This window comes from Pieris rapae, chromosome 19 (assembly GCF_905147795.1).
Source record: "Pieris rapae chromosome 19, ilPieRapa1.1, whole genome shotgun sequence".
Classification (NCBI taxonomy): Eukaryota; Metazoa; Arthropoda; class Insecta; order Lepidoptera; family Pieridae; genus Pieris; species Pieris rapae.
The window spans coordinates 1,633,257-1,650,361 of NC_059527.1; the positions used below are offsets into that span (position 1 = coordinate 1,633,257).

General features: G+C 35.7%; 1 protein-coding gene across 6 annotated transcripts in view; it reads right to left on the reverse strand.

Moving 5' to 3' along the window:
• Nucleotides 1-728: 728 nt before the first annotated feature.
• LOC110993496 (DNA N6-methyl adenine demethylase) overlaps nucleotides 729-17,105 on the reverse strand; it is a 97,542-nt gene continuing 81,165 nt past the window's right edge. For all 6 annotated transcript variants that reach the window (XM_045632311.1, XM_045632310.1, XM_022259784.2 and 3 more), the window contains 7 exons: nucleotides 11,540-11,609; nucleotides 8,689-11,184; nucleotides 8,356-8,495; nucleotides 7,449-7,677; nucleotides 6,172-6,450; nucleotides 5,635-5,863; nucleotides 729-5,474 (listed from right to left, as the gene is read on the reverse strand). In XM_045632311.1, coding sequence (XP_045488267.1) covers nucleotides 3,275-5,474; nucleotides 5,635-5,863; nucleotides 6,172-6,450; nucleotides 7,449-7,677; nucleotides 8,356-8,495; nucleotides 8,689-11,184; nucleotides 11,540-11,609 — 5,643 coding nt within the window. In that variant the 3' untranslated portion in view covers nucleotides 729-3,274. The remainder of the gene's footprint in view (nucleotides 5,475-5,634; nucleotides 5,864-6,171; nucleotides 6,451-7,448; nucleotides 7,678-8,355; nucleotides 8,496-8,688; nucleotides 11,185-11,539; nucleotides 11,610-17,105) is intronic.

The window sequence follows — 17,105 nt, forward strand, 5'->3', positions numbered from 1 at the left end:
TTTAATGTTTATTGCGCCTTTAATTGATCATATTTTTTTTTTAATGTTGGCAACACGTTGATAATAAGACTGTGGTAAAATTTAATGCCATCAAACGCATAAAAATCCAACTCAGTTAATTCAGTTCCTACTGTCGCTTATGTTATTACGTAATTAGCTAATCTAACAACATACTGACCATATCAATATAATGTTTAAATAAAATATACAGTATGTATAATTGTCTTAACCTACACAGTAATAATAAAAAAAATAATAAAGAAAATTAAAACACAGTTAAAAAGTTTGGTCCCTGCTGCAGTGAATCTTAAACGCTGACACCATTTCCTCGCTGTATTTATTTTATTTATTCACACTTGGTTGCAAAGAAACAATTTTATTGCGATACTTATTATATAGAGAGGAAAGTACCGGAACTACCAACCAGGCACCAACTTGAATTTTTAATTAGCGCCTGTACACTTAAACTCCAGATTTAAGAGTCTCTACTTTTAAAGGGAACAAATCAAAGTTGAAGAAAGACTTAATTTTCCGACAAGCAACCCAAAGCCCGTCCCATTTTCCAAGGGATCAACGACATCGAATCCGGCCGCTTGCCATCGTCTCGATGTTTTAAATCGCACTAAACAATCAGTCAATTGGCCTGAACTGTTTCGAGATAAAGATTGCCGGAAGGAGGAAGTTATTTTTGCTTGACTTGGCGTGGCGTGGAAATAAAACGAACAAGGGTCTTTTAAATTATTGTATTAATAAATAATGGTAGTTCTATTTACATGACACATTCTTTTGTTTTGGCAGAAGATAAAATATTACACAGGCGTCGTAACTTAAACGCAACGAGCAACGAAACAAAAAAAAATTGGTAAAACCGCACCGAAAGGAAAGTTAATAAAAATACTGATCGATTTTTGGTTGCGGCAATACTTCGACGATACAACTTACAGAGGTGATTAAACAAGATGAACTGTAAGATTAAAATGCTCTTTCGTAGAGAGAAATCAAATTTTTGTCATTATTGAAATAGTGCTAAATTTAAATTAAAACTAATTATACATAATACTAAATTTGACAATCTAAATATCGAAATTTGAATTTCGAATGGAGCGTCTAACAAATTTGTCTTGGAACAATATCTATCAAAATTTAAATTTCGAACATTAGATTGCCTAATTTGACACATTACACAAATTGTCAATTTTACTTCTTCATACAAGCGCAGATTATATAATCACAACATGCAATCAATAAATACTCGTTTAAAAATCACCTCTGCATACAATTCCTTTGGATAAAAAGGTCATGTCGTCGAACACACACTGGGGACATACAAGCATTCAAACGCACGTGATTTAAATGTATATCACAGGTGTCTAAACCTAATGATTCCTTAACATTCACCAAGATATTCTAATATTACAACCTTTTAAACGACTGCATTCATTTAAACAATGTTTATTTAGATATAATTTTAACATAAAAATTATTAAAGTGGACTCATCACTCAGCAATGGTGACATTTTTTCTGACAATTGATAGATGAAATAAATAATTTTGAATCTTGATCTTTTATACTGAAACAGATTAAGTCAAATTTGGATAAAAAGAATATCGGCGATATAGGAATTTTAGAATAATGAACGCAGTCTTACATTGGATTTTGTTTCTAAAGACTATAAATGGTACATGAGCGTGGATGTTTTGTTAATGATGACGTTGATTGCTTTGATATGTCTTTAGTGCCGCTAACCTATCTGACAGTTAGATAGGCTTGTGGCATTACGACGCTTCGTCGCGGCAAGAATCCGGCATGAAAACACAAATAATATCAGAATTTAGGCAATACATTGAAACAAGCACATCCATTAGATCGACGACACATATCGCACCATTGGTTTTTTTTTTAATATTATTTTTCACTCCTACATTACAATGTACATAGACTCCGTCGTCTATTATTGCTTAGTTTTTAAGTTTTGCTCACAAAACTTTTAACCTATAAATAATTTCACGTTCGTCCCAATAAATTTACCATTCAATAAATACGTACACGTAAAAAATATAAACTATATCAATAGTTTAATCTTTAAAACAAACTTTCCTTAACCTAATTATATATTAATTCATCAGTTTGTTTCATTTTCAATATAATGCCTACTTTATAAACTTTCCAAGCGCCTGAATTTTTTCGCAAACACTATTATATAAACTTATGTCTCTTACACATCTTTATTGTACGACTAATTCATAAAATTTCATCATCGCTAATTAGAAAAGTTCATTCAATGTAATCCATTTAATAAGGTCACATTTTAAAAGTTCAAAAATGATTTTTAATTCTAAACACGATACAACGTTTCTGGTTGAAGCCAGACAGGCACTAGAGTCGAAAGTAAAGAAGGCATGAAATGCAAAAACAACCGCTAATGTAAAGGCAAATATATTAAATAGTACCTACAGTAACACTAAATTATTACAAAGAAAATGATTTCATAATGGTTCACGTAATACAATACAAATAAGTTAAATATTCTAAAACCTTTAAAAATACACACGACTTAACCTAATAGAAAAGCACTCAACTGTGATACATACTTGATTCTATTAAAATCACTAAAGCAAACGGCCGTCGCCGGCAGGGAATGGTAGAAATTAAAAAAGTAACTAACCATAGACAAAACCATAGACAAAGGTACAAAAATAGAAATAAACACGAACCGTCAGACGCTCCTCGCTCGGCTCTTCGCGCGTTTGTACTTTCGCTCTGAATTAATTGTATGAGATCATTGCGTCGCGCGTAATGCGCCTAAATAAAACCGACAAAATATGCAGACAAATCTATTTTACCACATTTTATACAGAGCATTAAACTAATTTCATAATTTGTGACAACGGTTAAACTAAACACGACAAGAATATACAAAAAAAACTACAAATACAGACTTAAACAATAGGATCCGACTCTAACAGTACAGTAAGACTAGTTGAAATGCGATAAACACAATTAAAATCTAAAATATATCTTTGATTGATAGCTCACTTGATTTAAAAAAAAATACGTCAAAATGGTAGTCAATTCCGATGTAAATGCAGAAGAGGAATTTCGAGTGGACCAGTCTGTCGAAAAATCGAGAATTTTTAATCCTATTAATGAGGAACTACAAAACGACTGCAAAGCACTTTGGCTCTAGGAGGCCTGCTCGAAGGCACCTTACATAGCTAAGGAAGGGATTTCACTCCGTTTGGAAGAACATTGCCCCACAGGGCCGGGCTTGCGTCAGGTGCCAGATTCTTGGTATGGACCTGTCACAGTACAGGGATGCATCGGGAATAGAGTGGTCCAAGACATTGTGGTTTGTGTGTCAGCCCTCAACATAATTTGGCGTTTTCTTTTAGCCACATTTGTCGCCTCCACTAAGGCAGACAGGGAACTATACCCTCCGGGTATATAGTTCTCATTATTCTTCCATTTTTCAGGAGTCTGTTTCTCAGGACCTGGAGTACTTGCCGGGGAGATAGTGTTAGAATTTGGAGCGGGTGTGCCAGGAGTCGGTGGATTTAAACCTAATTTCTTTAATCTCATTTTCTCCTCCCATTCTTCTAGACCGTGCTTGGGTCGATTCAAGTTTCGATGTTGATAAAAGACCAAAGATATTCGCGTCGGATTTGCTCTATTTGGATTTTTCACTGCAGTAGTGGAATGCATTTCGTGTTTGGCGCATTCGAAGAGGACACTTCCGTGGCCTAATGCGATAGCAACACCCCCCATTTGACTATCTTTAAAACACTCAAGATTGTCAGACACTCCGGTGACCTCTCCAATAGGTTCTGCTTTAGGAGGTTCAGGAGGATACGGTATAGAGAATGGCGGCGGATACACACACCAATTAGGAGAAGACTGACACCAATTGGGATTTGGATTTTGGTAAAAGTTAGGAGGAAAGTTCGGATTATACTGATATCCATAAGAATTGTAACAATGCGAGTTCCTTATTAACTCCTCCCTTTTATACTTCTCTGCGTTATAATATGCTATGCTATTGTAATCGTTATAGGTGTTTTCGTAAGGGCTAAAATGGCCGTATGGGTTTGATGAAAACGCGTACGCATTTCCTACGGTGGGATAGTTATTGTAATTTTGGACTGGAGATTGATTTCCATATGCATTTTGGTTAGCTGGATAGTTACTTGGAACTTGTTCTTGCTTGTTTGGTGCAGCCGAGTTTTGATTGGGATCTTCGTGACTAATGGTAAAATTGCCCTGGGTGGTTGGTGTTTGGGGATTGTTTGTCCGGCTGTCGTAAGGACTTCTGTGGTCATAGCCGTGAGTCAGTTGAGGTCTCTCAGAAGGTGGGTAAGGTTTTAAGAACGTAGACTGTTCAATATTTTCTGGAAGATTGACTTGGGATCTCGAAGGAGGTCGCGATTTTGGAACTCTGAATACAGCGTTTTCATCTACACCATCTTTCGGTTTCATTGGGTCCCAGTTTCTGTGCTCTGGAGATCTCCACACACTCTTGCGAGTGTCACAATTTGGTGATTCATTATTGGGCGATTTCATATCAATTTGTGTCGGGACCGGTGATTCTGGTGTGTTTTGGGGCTGGGATATATCTGTGACTCTGGGCGATCGGGGTATATCAAAATCCGACATTTTTTGTGACATATCAGGTATTAAATTAGGTTTATCGGGCTCTGCTGTATTTTTGATTTGGTCATTATTTGGGTCATTTCTATTAGAATCTGGGCTGTAATTAGTGGGAGTCATATTTAAATGAGCAGTTGTAGAATCAGGATCTTCTTTAACAGCATTACTAAACATTTCCGGATTATTGAAATCCGGCCACTGGTTTTGAACATTCATGTCTGTTACATTTGTGGGATTGAATTGTTCACGTTTCTGCAAACCTGATGCAAAACTCGGTAGTTGATTTTGATTGGGATTGTGATTTTGACAATTAGCATCGACAATTGGCGATGGATTTGGATTATACATGTTATTTTGATTATGGATATTATAGCTCTGTTCGTACGAATTGTATGGTGAATCTAATACGGTACTAGAAATCTGATTGCTTTGCAATTGTGCGTCTGTAAAGTTATCAATCATGGAAGCCATGTCTAATAAGGCCGGGTTACTCATACTAGCATTGATAAGATTAGGGTTAGAGTTATGCATATTTGGATTAACAAAGGCAGAATTATAATTATTTGGTTGAAAAGCTGAAGTTTGGTTTAACGCCGGAGTATTAGCTCGGGGCGAAGCATTCTGACTTCTTGGACTAGCGATGTTTCTGGTATCATTCGGTTGCGGAGTTTTTGGTCCGGGTGTGGGACATTTCTTCTGATTCCCGGGACTGGATTGAGGAGTGTTGGCTGAGGAGTTTGAATCTGAATTGTCTTCATCCTTACGTTTCTTCCCATGACGTCTGCACGGCTGAAGAGGAACGGATCGAACACGAACTTCCATTTGATATCTGAAATATATAAATTATCAATTAATATACAATTTAATATAATTAAAACTACTGTAAATGTATTAACCACATTATTGTTGATATTTTTCTTTGATACGTTTAATTACTTTTGCGTTTAGAAAGGATTCAATATAAGAAATGGTTATACATCACCACTCACTTATCAAGGACTTGAAGAGCTCCGTTTTTGATTTTTTCATCTTGGCCTTCCTTGGAGCCAAACTCATCAGTTGAATCAAGGACATACAAAGGCAAAACATGTAACTGCTCATCATTTGGTGGAGTAAGTGCGCGATGTCTTGCGAGTGTCACGACAGCGGTACAACCGTTATTCATGTTGTGTAAATCGCGATGCGCGTGCGCACAGAAGTCGATACATGCTGTGACACCTGCAAAAATTGTGCTGCTTATATGCATGCTTATACAGCGAGAAAATGCTGGCAGCGTTGAAGACTTTTTAAATTTTGTTTTAATTTTTTATTTATAATTATTTAGTAGGTACCACATAGGTTAAGAAAATTGTAAATACTATAAATTTGAAAAAGAATATAGCTGTAATATACCCAAATTTAAAACGTCTTTTGAATTTACAGAATAATTAGTTCATTTTTTTTTTGTTAATCTGACGTTTTAAGTAGTTTAGATAACTTAATTAACAAATGTTTATGAAGCGCATTGCTATAAAATAAAGTCTTACCAGAAAAGGGTCGTCCTGGCTTGAATCCTAACCGACAGTCAGAAGCCTCCTTCTCAAACTGGCATTGGTTCTCAAAGGACTTTGGCGCTAAATTCATGTAAAGCGGACTCAAAAGTGTGGCCAAAACGTGCATACGTTCCTCAATCTCGCTCTCCTCAGTTTTGACCGAGAGTCTGAACTTTCGGACAGTTTTCGAACGGGCGTATTTGCATCCATTGTAGTACATGGACCAGGAGCAACCGAAACTGTAGGACGCGCCGCACGCTTCTGGATCTAAACCTGGAATAGAGGGTTTCATAGGTAAACTTCTAATTAATTTGATATATTTGTTTTAAATATTGTTTGATGATTTGCTTTTTTAAAAGAGTACCGAGAGTTTTTTACGCCGGCCTTTTCTCTCGGCCAACACCCTCTGTCTTCTTTGCCGATGAGTAGGGATGCCTACAGGTTCGAATTGATTGACGTGGGATAAGTGATACCTAGATGATCTTATGTTCCAAAATAAACGTATTTTATTTTATGTGTAGTCAAAAATATATATCTATGTAGCTTTAAAAATCACAGAGTTTTGAAATGTTATATTATTATTATTTATAGTAATGGTTGCAGCTCCTTACAAATGTTGTGTAAAAAAACTAAGCAATTAAAAGAGCGGCGGAGAGTTTATTGCCCGTTCCTGTCTTCCGTTATACGCCCTTGATTTGAGAACTGGCAGTAAATGTAAATTCACAATTAATTTAATTTTTTTGACGTTCATAAGTGTACTTGTTTACCTATATGAATAAATAGATTTTTGTTTGTTTGTTTGATTATTATATTGAGGAGCAGAGGGTCTGGAGGGTCTAATATCGAAATCACGTGATCCCATTAGTACAACGGAAGTTTTCTATTTACTGTAAGTAGTTATGTTAAATATAATTTTTAGTTAGGATAGATCGTTATGTTAAGTCTTAGTGCAGATAAAAATTTATTAAAAAAAATAGAACAGGCGCAAACGGGCGCAAATGACAAGACTTGGGAGTGCGTTGCCGGCCTTTTGCCGAACTTGCCCACGTTACGTCAGAATTGTCATTGTCGCTATGGAAGTTACAGAGAAAGCATTTCAAGACACCAGTATTGCTTTTTTCATTTATATTTGCGCAATCAACGTTAGTATATAAAGAAGAATATAAAAAGAAAAATATTAAAGGCAGGTCTATAATAATTAGCCATAAAAGGCTACAAATTTTTAGGACAGTATATTTTAGGGTTGTTTACCCTATGTTTAAAAAACTTACCTTGACAAGCACAAGTTCTATTTTCGTTGGTAGCACAACGTCGTGTTGTTGGTAGACCATATCTATTGAGTTTATGGGATAATAAGGTGTAATTTAAATCAGCTTCTGATTGGGGAATCCCCTCCCATGCGACCAGACATACAACTATCCAGGCTGTTGGACATTTATGGCCATTTCGGAATTTCACCACTACCAGCACTTTTTCCGTATAATTAGCGCGTCTTATTACCTGAGAAATAAAGATAAGGTTAGGCTAGAAGATATTAAAATAATTATCATCATTAAGTTGCGATAAAAATAATTATTGATTTATTTAATTATAAATAACGAAAAAGACATGGCCATAGATGGAATACACAATATATACCTACAAAAACGTTTAAACATTTACGAAACCAAAAACTCAATCGAAATCAAACACGTAAAATGAAACTACCTTAATGCTAAGCGCATTAAAACGTGTTAAATTGTCACATTAGAACATCCTAGTGGCTTCAGCGTGCGACTCTAATCCCTGAGGCCGTAGGTTCGATCCCCGGCTGAGCAAAGGACTTCCTGTCTACGTGCACATTCAAAATCCTACGTTGAAGGATAACATCGTAAGGAAACCTTGGCAAACCCAAATAGTCTGCGTCAGACGAAGTAGGCTGATCACCAATTTGCCTATTAGATTAACAAGTGACTTTGTTAATATTATTAACGATTTGTTATTTATACTACTAAAGAGTTATTTACGTCGGCTTTTTCTCTCGGTCCTCCCTGTCTTCTTTGCCGATGAGTAGGGATGTCTACCGATTCAAATTTAATGATGTGGAATAAGTTATACCTGTATCTTAAATTCAAAAGCAAACATATTTTATTTAAATTTATTTTAAAACGTATAAAAGGAGGATCCATACACACTCACCCACTTGGCCATGGGACAACCCTGTCCAGTTTTGCCCTCTTTCCCCGTATAGCATATCTTTTCTATTCTCAACTCCTTTCCTGATAATCCAGTTCTGGCCTCAAGATCTTTCCTTAATTCTGCTAGCGATGTTGCTGCTCCTATAAAATCGGTATTTTTAGTAAAATTCCAATAAAAAATAAATACCGTTACTGCCATGGATGCAGTAAAACATAGTTAAACAAATAGATATAATTTGAACCATTTGATTTCATTTCTATTGAAAGGCCGGCAACGTACTCGCGAGCCCTCCAGTTCACTGTTCTATAAAAAAAATGACGATAAAATACTTACCTAAATGAGTGTAGTAACTTCCAGGTTCCGGCGGATTCTTATCAGCCGGAAAGCAATTACAATCTGGAACCTCTGTTCTTGAGTTGTTTCGTAATCTTTCTAAATTCTCAAGATATTCTTTCGAGTAATTAAACTGATTTTCTTTCGGATTTTTGGAGTATAGATCTGGTGTTGGCGTGCCAGGCTTCGATGGAGTTTTTGGGTCTGTCTTTTCCGCAGGATCTGGCTCTCCTTCTAAAACTTCATCCTTCGTTTGGAGTCCCGGGCATGCACCATCTCTTAGGTGCTCCGGTGGTGGTTTTTTGGTCGATCCTTGTCTACAGCACGAGTACCCCACTTCACTTCTGATAGCAACCGGTCCTCCATCGCCAGCGAACATGTACGGTTCACTCCGCGGTGGGCCAAAGTTAATGTTCTTATATATTTTGTGTCCCGGTGGAGAATGTTCAGATTTAATTTGTTCAATGTAAAATGGCGGCTTTGGTTCTTCACATATCCCAAGATTTCTTCTGTCATCTTTGGTGGGTTTATTTTCGAGACCTCTGTGGTATCGCTGAAAACCACTGTTTTCATGTGGACGTGAGATTTGGACATATTTCTCGACTGTCTCCTGCCTTCTATCGTTTGGATAATTCTGGAATTGTTGATAGTTTTGTGGTTTTTGAACGAAAGTCTCATGTTTAATTGTAGAGATAGGTGGCAGGACGTTTTGCTGCTTTTGTATCATGCCATTTTGATAATCTCGTAGAGGATCTAACTTATTGTGATGAGGAATCACATTCTTTATCTGTGGAGCAAGGTTCCTTTGAGGCTCAACTTTCATTCTCTCTTCTTTTTGATACTGATAGGTATCAGGGGTTTCTAATTTGGGTATTAACGGTGCAGATGGATGTTTAAATTTCGCATCATAAGCCTCCCTATCAAAAGCTTTCTTTTGTGCGTTTGCGTCTTGCGTTGGAGCGCAATTTTGCTGGTTCATCGTCGACACTGGTCCTATGAGCATTTTCGATTGAAAGTCCTTATTATCCTGCTGTTGACTAAAACTAACGTTATCACTACCATACATTTCTGTAAATTTTTGCGCATCATAATGTACATTCGTATAACTATTAAATTGGCTTCTCATGTCAGAATACGAAGGCAACTTTTGAGGAGCTTTGAGTGTGTTATCTGACGAATTGTGCTTATTATAATCTCTCGGGACTTGCGTCCCCCCCTCCCATACGTGGTGGCCACCACCTCCGAATTCACCCGTTCTAAAACTGTGGGTGTTTTGTGAATAATTACCAGCGACAGGATAAACCTGGTCGCCTATGTGGTAATTACCTCGGAGATGGTGGCTATACGATAAAAAATGACCGGTAGTATTTCTATCATCCGCGATAGATACGCAGCCCTTTCTATCGTCTATTCCTCTAGGCGGCCCCTCTCCAGGGTCCCCTTTATCGGGTGGCGTATTCGTACCGTCTCGCGTATGATTTTGCTTATTTAATATCATAGTTTTCAGTCTCGAGTTTAAATTAACCCTGTCTGATTGCGAAAACATCTGCTGCTCAGCATCTTCTTGCCTCTGTTGCTGCATTTGCTGACTTTGCATTTGTTGATTTTGCATTTGCTGATTCTGCATTTGCTGATTTTGAATTTGATGATTTTGAATTTGCTGATTCTGAATCTGTTGATTTTGTAATTGTTGATTTTGCATTTGTTGGTTTTGTATCTGCTGATTTTGATAGTTGATTTGATTTTGTAGTTGTTGCTGTTGGCTTTGGATTTGGCTGATCTGTTGCTGATTCTGTAACCTTTGGTTGTGCCATTGGCGTTGTTGTTGTTGCCAATCATTTTGATTTTGTGTCTGACTATTTTCGTTATGCTGCCCGCTACTGTAGCCGCCCGAATACCCGCTACAATCGAGTGAAGCTCGCGGACCGTTGCTCCCCTGCAGGTATCCAGGCTCGGCGTTTCCCGAATGCTGTCCATTCTGGGAACTTTGCTCTTGTCTGTCTCCCTCGTTGTTAGAGTCGTTTGTTGTATTATCACCACCATTGTTATAATCTTCCGAGTGCTCTGACGAGTATTCAGACCGCTCGTAGTTTTGTTGGCTGACTGTGTAAACGGGCGCGGCCGTCGTCGGTACTGCACTTTGATATGATGCAGCAGACGCCGGCCTAGATTCGTTTCCCGTCGTAACGCCTGTTGTTGGAGCTTGCTGGGCGTATTGCTGTTGGTACTCAGTTGTATAATGAGGAGCTCTTGGTGATGGGACGGGAGTGTAGGCGCCGCGATTTGAGGGCGGCCTTGGCGTGGGCACCGCTTGCACGCCTGTCTGGTAGTATGTATTACTCGTAACATCGAACGTGGTAGCAACATTCTGGACGGTATAGGTAGTGTTAGCCTGATAATGGGGCGATGTTGCGTACGGCGTATGGTTGCCCTGGTAGTCCAGTGTAGTTTGGCCAGTTTGCGTTGGTAGTTGCTGGATGAACTGGTTCTGCCAACCTGAAATAATTTAGTAGTAAGTCTAAGTGCTAATGTTAAATTAGTAGACGTTTCGACATTAGTATGAACGGCTTGATTTTAAGCTACACTAAAGAATATATGAACGTTATATTAAGCCTGCGAATTCTTATAAAAAACGGTCGTTTTAATTACGGTGTTGACGGGTTCAACTAACTGGCTGTCAACGTTCATTACGAGTTGGGGAAAAGTACGGAACGTTGGTAGCATATTGGCACGAAGTTTTATGGAATATTCTAAATATCAAAATCATTTTCATATATGCGCCAAGTTGAACAAGTACATGATTCATATTTTAAAAGCTAAACAAAAAAGATGTTGATTATTATTGAATTACCTTGAGAGGGATCCGTTTGCCATGTTGTGGGAAACCTGTTTGGGTCACCGGCGTAGAATGGCATTGGTGCCTGGAAACAAAAGATTTTGAAGTAAGCATCGGCTCGTTGTAAAAAATCATTCGATTTAATTAAGTACTCTAACATAAATATTTAATAGTTAAATTATCGCTATGTACTTGTACGAAAGAAACGGCAATTTCTGAATTAAAGACAAAAAAATTTCTTTTGGCAGTTAACAGCTTTTATTAAATATAAAAACAAATTTATGAACATATATTATATATAACTAAGTATTGACTAATAATTACCTAATAAATATTGATGTGTCTGTGTGCGTGTTTGTGGGAGGGAATGTGTGACTAATTACTTAATAAATTGTTTTGCGGCGCTTTGTTTTATATTATTAAATAATTATAAGTTGGGACGGAAAACGTTTTGTTGAGATAGGATTAGATGATGCTTTATAATATGTATATATATATAATGATTAATATTATTTTATAAAACATAAGTTTTTGAAGTTTTACTTCTTTTGGCGCGTTTTTTTTACGATGATGTGTGATGACGCACAGAAAATGAACATTTCATTAATTATTATTTTTTGTGTTATTTAAATAAACTTTATTAGACTAATTAATGCGTTATAATAAACTTTCAATGTATTAATACAATTTTTCTATTGTTAATGTCGTTTTTTTCTACAAACGTATATTATACGTTTGTAGAAAAAAACAAAGGCGAAAGATAAAAAATTTAAAATGATTTTTGTTTTGTTACGCCAAAGAAATATAACTTCTAACGCGTGTACATATACATAAGTACACACATATGTGTTTTTCTCATATATTTAATACTAAGTTTCAAAATTATGTCAAGTTCATTAAACAATATTTCCTCAAGTACAGCATAGCATATCATAGAATAGCTATTTTAATATTTGACACACATAACATCGCGAACGAGGCCGTTGTTCAACCATTGTTTACAGAGTATGAACCAAAGGTTTTAGATAAGTATTAGTTTAGTTAAATTGACTAAATAGGAAGAGTTCAAAATAATAATTGGTAACTAAGATTTGCGCAGAAGGTGTACTGTTCAATTTAAATGTCAGTAGTAAGTCATTCAGTCAGTAGTCAGTCGGTAAGTAGTCAGTCGGTAAGTAATCAGTCGGTAAGTAGTCAGTCGGTAAGTAGTCAGTCGGTAAGTAGTCAGTCGGTAAGTAGTCAGTCGGTAAGTAGTCAGTCTTCAAACTGACTGGCACGGAGGCACCAATGACCAATAAATTAGCGGATGAAATAACATTTGACTGCTAAAGTGTAACCAGTGTAATTTTGAAAAACGAAAACAAAAAAAGTAAAATCACACACAAAAAGGAGGTTTAGTTTAGAGAAATTTCCCCCACAAGGATTAGTTGTATCGCGTACTAGTTTTTGTTCTTTTATTTGACATATTAATTATTTTACGTACTTGACATATTACTTACAAATGTATAATTAAATGACTGTTTCACAAGAAATCTTAGCGTTTCAACGACAGGTTGAGACAATGTTAATGTAAGGGGTGATACAGATGATAGGTACCTAGATGATAGGGCCTCTGAAGGAGATAAAGTGTGTATGATGTGTTCGGTGTTTGTTTCCAAAAGTACCGAAAAAATTTAGTGATTTTCTTGTAAAATCTATCGTGAAATATATAGATGTGAACTCATACTACGCAAGAGTTGGCAATCTATCAAACTTAGAAAATAAATCAGTGGCCATACAACCTTTTTAGGTATAGGACTACTGTATCTCGCATTTGTTAATCTAGCAAGGAGGTGTTTATCCTCCTGTGCCTGACATACGCCGTCGACTTTTTGGGTCTGAGGCAAGCCGATTAGCTCACAAAGTTTCCTTCGCAGGCGAATGTTAAATGCGCACATTGACAGAAAGTCCATGAGAATCTTTAAAAAAGTACCATTAAGTAAATGCTGTAAGAAACGAGTAATTATATATATTATAACTTGTAAACGAAGTTAATACGTGTATAATCAAATAATATGACACAGTTTTCGTCATACGTAGGGTTTGAATAGCATTACAACCTAATTAGATATTGTCGAAGGCCGCTCTAGCCTTGGCTACGATAAATATTAAGTAAGAGCCTTTTGAGTTTTATATAAGGAATATAGTTTTATTGTTTAATTACAGAGTTTAGTGAGTTTATTCTTGGTTGGTTAAGCACCAAAAGTACAAAGAAAACGAATGAAACAGTATGTAAGCTACGTGTATATTGGCAGCAGTATTGGCCTAGTGGCTTTACTGTGCGACTCTCATCGTTGAGGTCGTAGATTCGATTCCCGGCTATGCACTAATGGATTTTCTTTGTAAGCATTTAACATACGCTTGAACGATGAAGGAAAACATCGTGAAGAAACCGGCTTGCCTTAGACACAAAAAGTCGACCACTTGCCTATTAGATTGACAAATCATCGTGAAACACATACAGAAATCTGAGTATGAGATTTAAAATGGTTGTAGCGCGACTGATTTATTTTAATACTTTTTAATTAGAATATTGTATTATTGTCAATTTTCAAAGAAACTGCACTGGAAGGGGTCTTATATAGGGTACTCTACGACTACCCTATATAAGACCTCTTCCAGTGCGATGGGATATCTATACTTAAAATTAAATTAAAAATAAGTATTAAATAGACGCTGGCGAATCGTTAACCATTCGTTGAAACACTACACAAATCTAATCTGAATGAATTCAGTACCAAAATGATTGATTAATTCAAAGAGTCGAACTTATAAGCTTCTAAACGCAGTTAGCATCTTTAGTAACTAGACGCTTTATTAAAACGAGTGAACTTCATAAAACAGCTGGTTTAAATGAGTTTACCCTTTGAAAGCACGCACCGAGTTGAAAAGTTTGTAATTAAAAAATATCAAAAAGATTCTAAATATATAACTAAATATAATTTTGTGGTTGGGTTTGCGTCGTCAGCATTTTATGTAGATTTCTTTTATAAATTTTATTGCACGCAAGTTCGACAAACAAAAACAGTTTTGTGTGTTTCTTACGTCTTCTCAGAACTCTAGAGAATGCTGGCTATATAGATATTTCGTGCTGATGAAGAGGTAATGGCGGAAAGTGAAACCTATTTTAAGGCTAAAGAAAATCGTATGACCGCTTCAATCGATGTATCGCTTACAACGACATATTGATTAATCAAATCAAATTCCATTAAAAACATGATTTTTTCTATGTTATGTACTTTTCAGGCCGCTTAAAATCAATAAGTGATAAGAGATAATACATTAAATTGTGGCGAGTATATGTAATGCATATAAAAACAAACTATTTAATAACTTTACAAAACTAATCTATTTGTGATGCCAGAGTTAGAATATTTTGAATATAAATTTTGGATTATGTGTTGCTATATGTTATTAATAAAATTGTTCTTGTTTCTTACACAATTTTCCCTCCCGATATTATGTTGAACAAATTATGCATAACTTCGGCGTTGTTCTTTTTAATAATCTTTCTTAGATGGTTTAATTAAAAAATTTCGTACAGTATGTTTTACTTGTAATCTTCTTATGAAAGTTTAAATTGCATACTAAATTTCACATATACGATTAAGTTACTTTGTGTTAGCTGATGCTGTCTTGTATTAAAGTAAAAATACTTCTACGGCTTCTATCCCTGTGGTCCTAAGTTCGATTCCGGCTGAGCACCAATAGAGTTATATTCGCATTTAACGTATGGTTAATGCATGCCTTAGACCCAATATTCAATGGCACGTGTTTGGCCTAACCTACTTGCCTCAAATGATCACAACCCGATACAGAAATTATGCCCAGACCTAAACTGAGAATCCATGTTTGTGTTAATTGATAGATTCTCTAAGACCCTATTTATTTCTGATATCATAAATATGTCATAGCATTTTAAAATAAAATAGTAATTTTGAAGGCTCCACAGAATTAAAAAAAAAAAGCCAACCTTTAGCAGGTAACCAAGACATACAAAGTAAAAGCTGACTTTTAAACATTGAATAAATTTCAACATGTGTCACTAACAACGTTAGTTTAAGTTGAGAAATTTTTAATTCGTGCAGAACGTGAAAGTATAGCAATATTGTACGCTCGGGGCGAATTTATTGCTTCCAATTTAAAGTGAATATTTTTTGTCACCTTTTGAAAATTGTATTTTATTATTTCACGCTACTCATGACACGATAACTTTGCTTCGTAACAAAATAAATGTTTATATTATAATTGAGGGTAAGATTTAAAAATCCAAATTTAATATGTTTTTGACATACATACATACAGTCATAGTGAAGCGTGATTAGACAATAAAACCGATGTTTTTTCCGTAATAGGGGTCAAACAGGCAGAGGGCTCATTTAATGTTAAGTGATATCGCTGCCCATGGACACTTACATTGCCAGAAGGCTTTGAATTGCGTTGCCGTCCTTTTCAGAACAGGTACGCTCTTTACTTGAAGGACCCTAAGTCGAATTGGTAACTATAAAGTTATTAGGACTATAATGGTTCTGTAATACTTCAGTGGGCTTCTGGTTCCTTTTATTAAATTTAAAAATAGTATTAAAGAAAAGCTGTGTAAAAAGGCCTACTATAAAGTTAGTGATTATCTAGTTGATAAAAGCTACTTCTTATTAATTTGCTATTTGTTTTAAATAATGTAGAATTGTTTGATGATTTGCTTTTTTTAAAAAGAGTACCGACAGATTTTTACGCCGGCTTTTTTTCTCGGCTCGTGTTCTGTCTTCTTTGCCGATGAGTAGGGATGCCAACAGGCTCGAATTTAATGACGTTTAATAAGTGATACCATGATGATCTTATGTTCCAAAATAAACGTATTTTATTTTATTATTATTTAATAGTGCGTAGCAACAGGAACGCTCAGTTGTAAAGCGATGGACGTCAAGGTGATACGAATGGTATCTTCTGACGTGAGGTCCGATAATGAAACTCAGCTGCAGGTATTAGTAATACCTCTTAGTTACAGTTAATAACTATTTAATTATATGTAAAAGGTCACATTATGATCATCATAAAGAAACTATTTATCACATTTACAACTAAATTATATTTACGAGACACGAATACTTTTTATCATTTAAAACACGAAAACACGAGGACAATTCGTTTATAAAATGTAAGATTAAAATTATTTAAACAAAGGACATTGTTAATCTCGATTGACTAACTAAACGGGGCTACAGTAAATTAAATACTGCGAGCTTCAACGCTATTATTTTAATTGAATTTTTGTTTCGAGAACATTATTATGTTGCGACAATTTATCGTTGATTTTTTGCCGTGATAAATTATACATTAATATATTTCTAATAATTATTTATGACAGTGCTTAAAATTAAATTGTGTTTTGATATACTTACAAACCGAAGAGTAGCAATTAATATTTTTGTATAATGTATACTTAAAGAGCCTATATCAAAGCACCACGACTAAGTGGAACGTTGAAGAAAAGGGCGTATTAGTTTTTAAAAGGTACTCTCAAGTAGAAGGACACCTAGCTGCA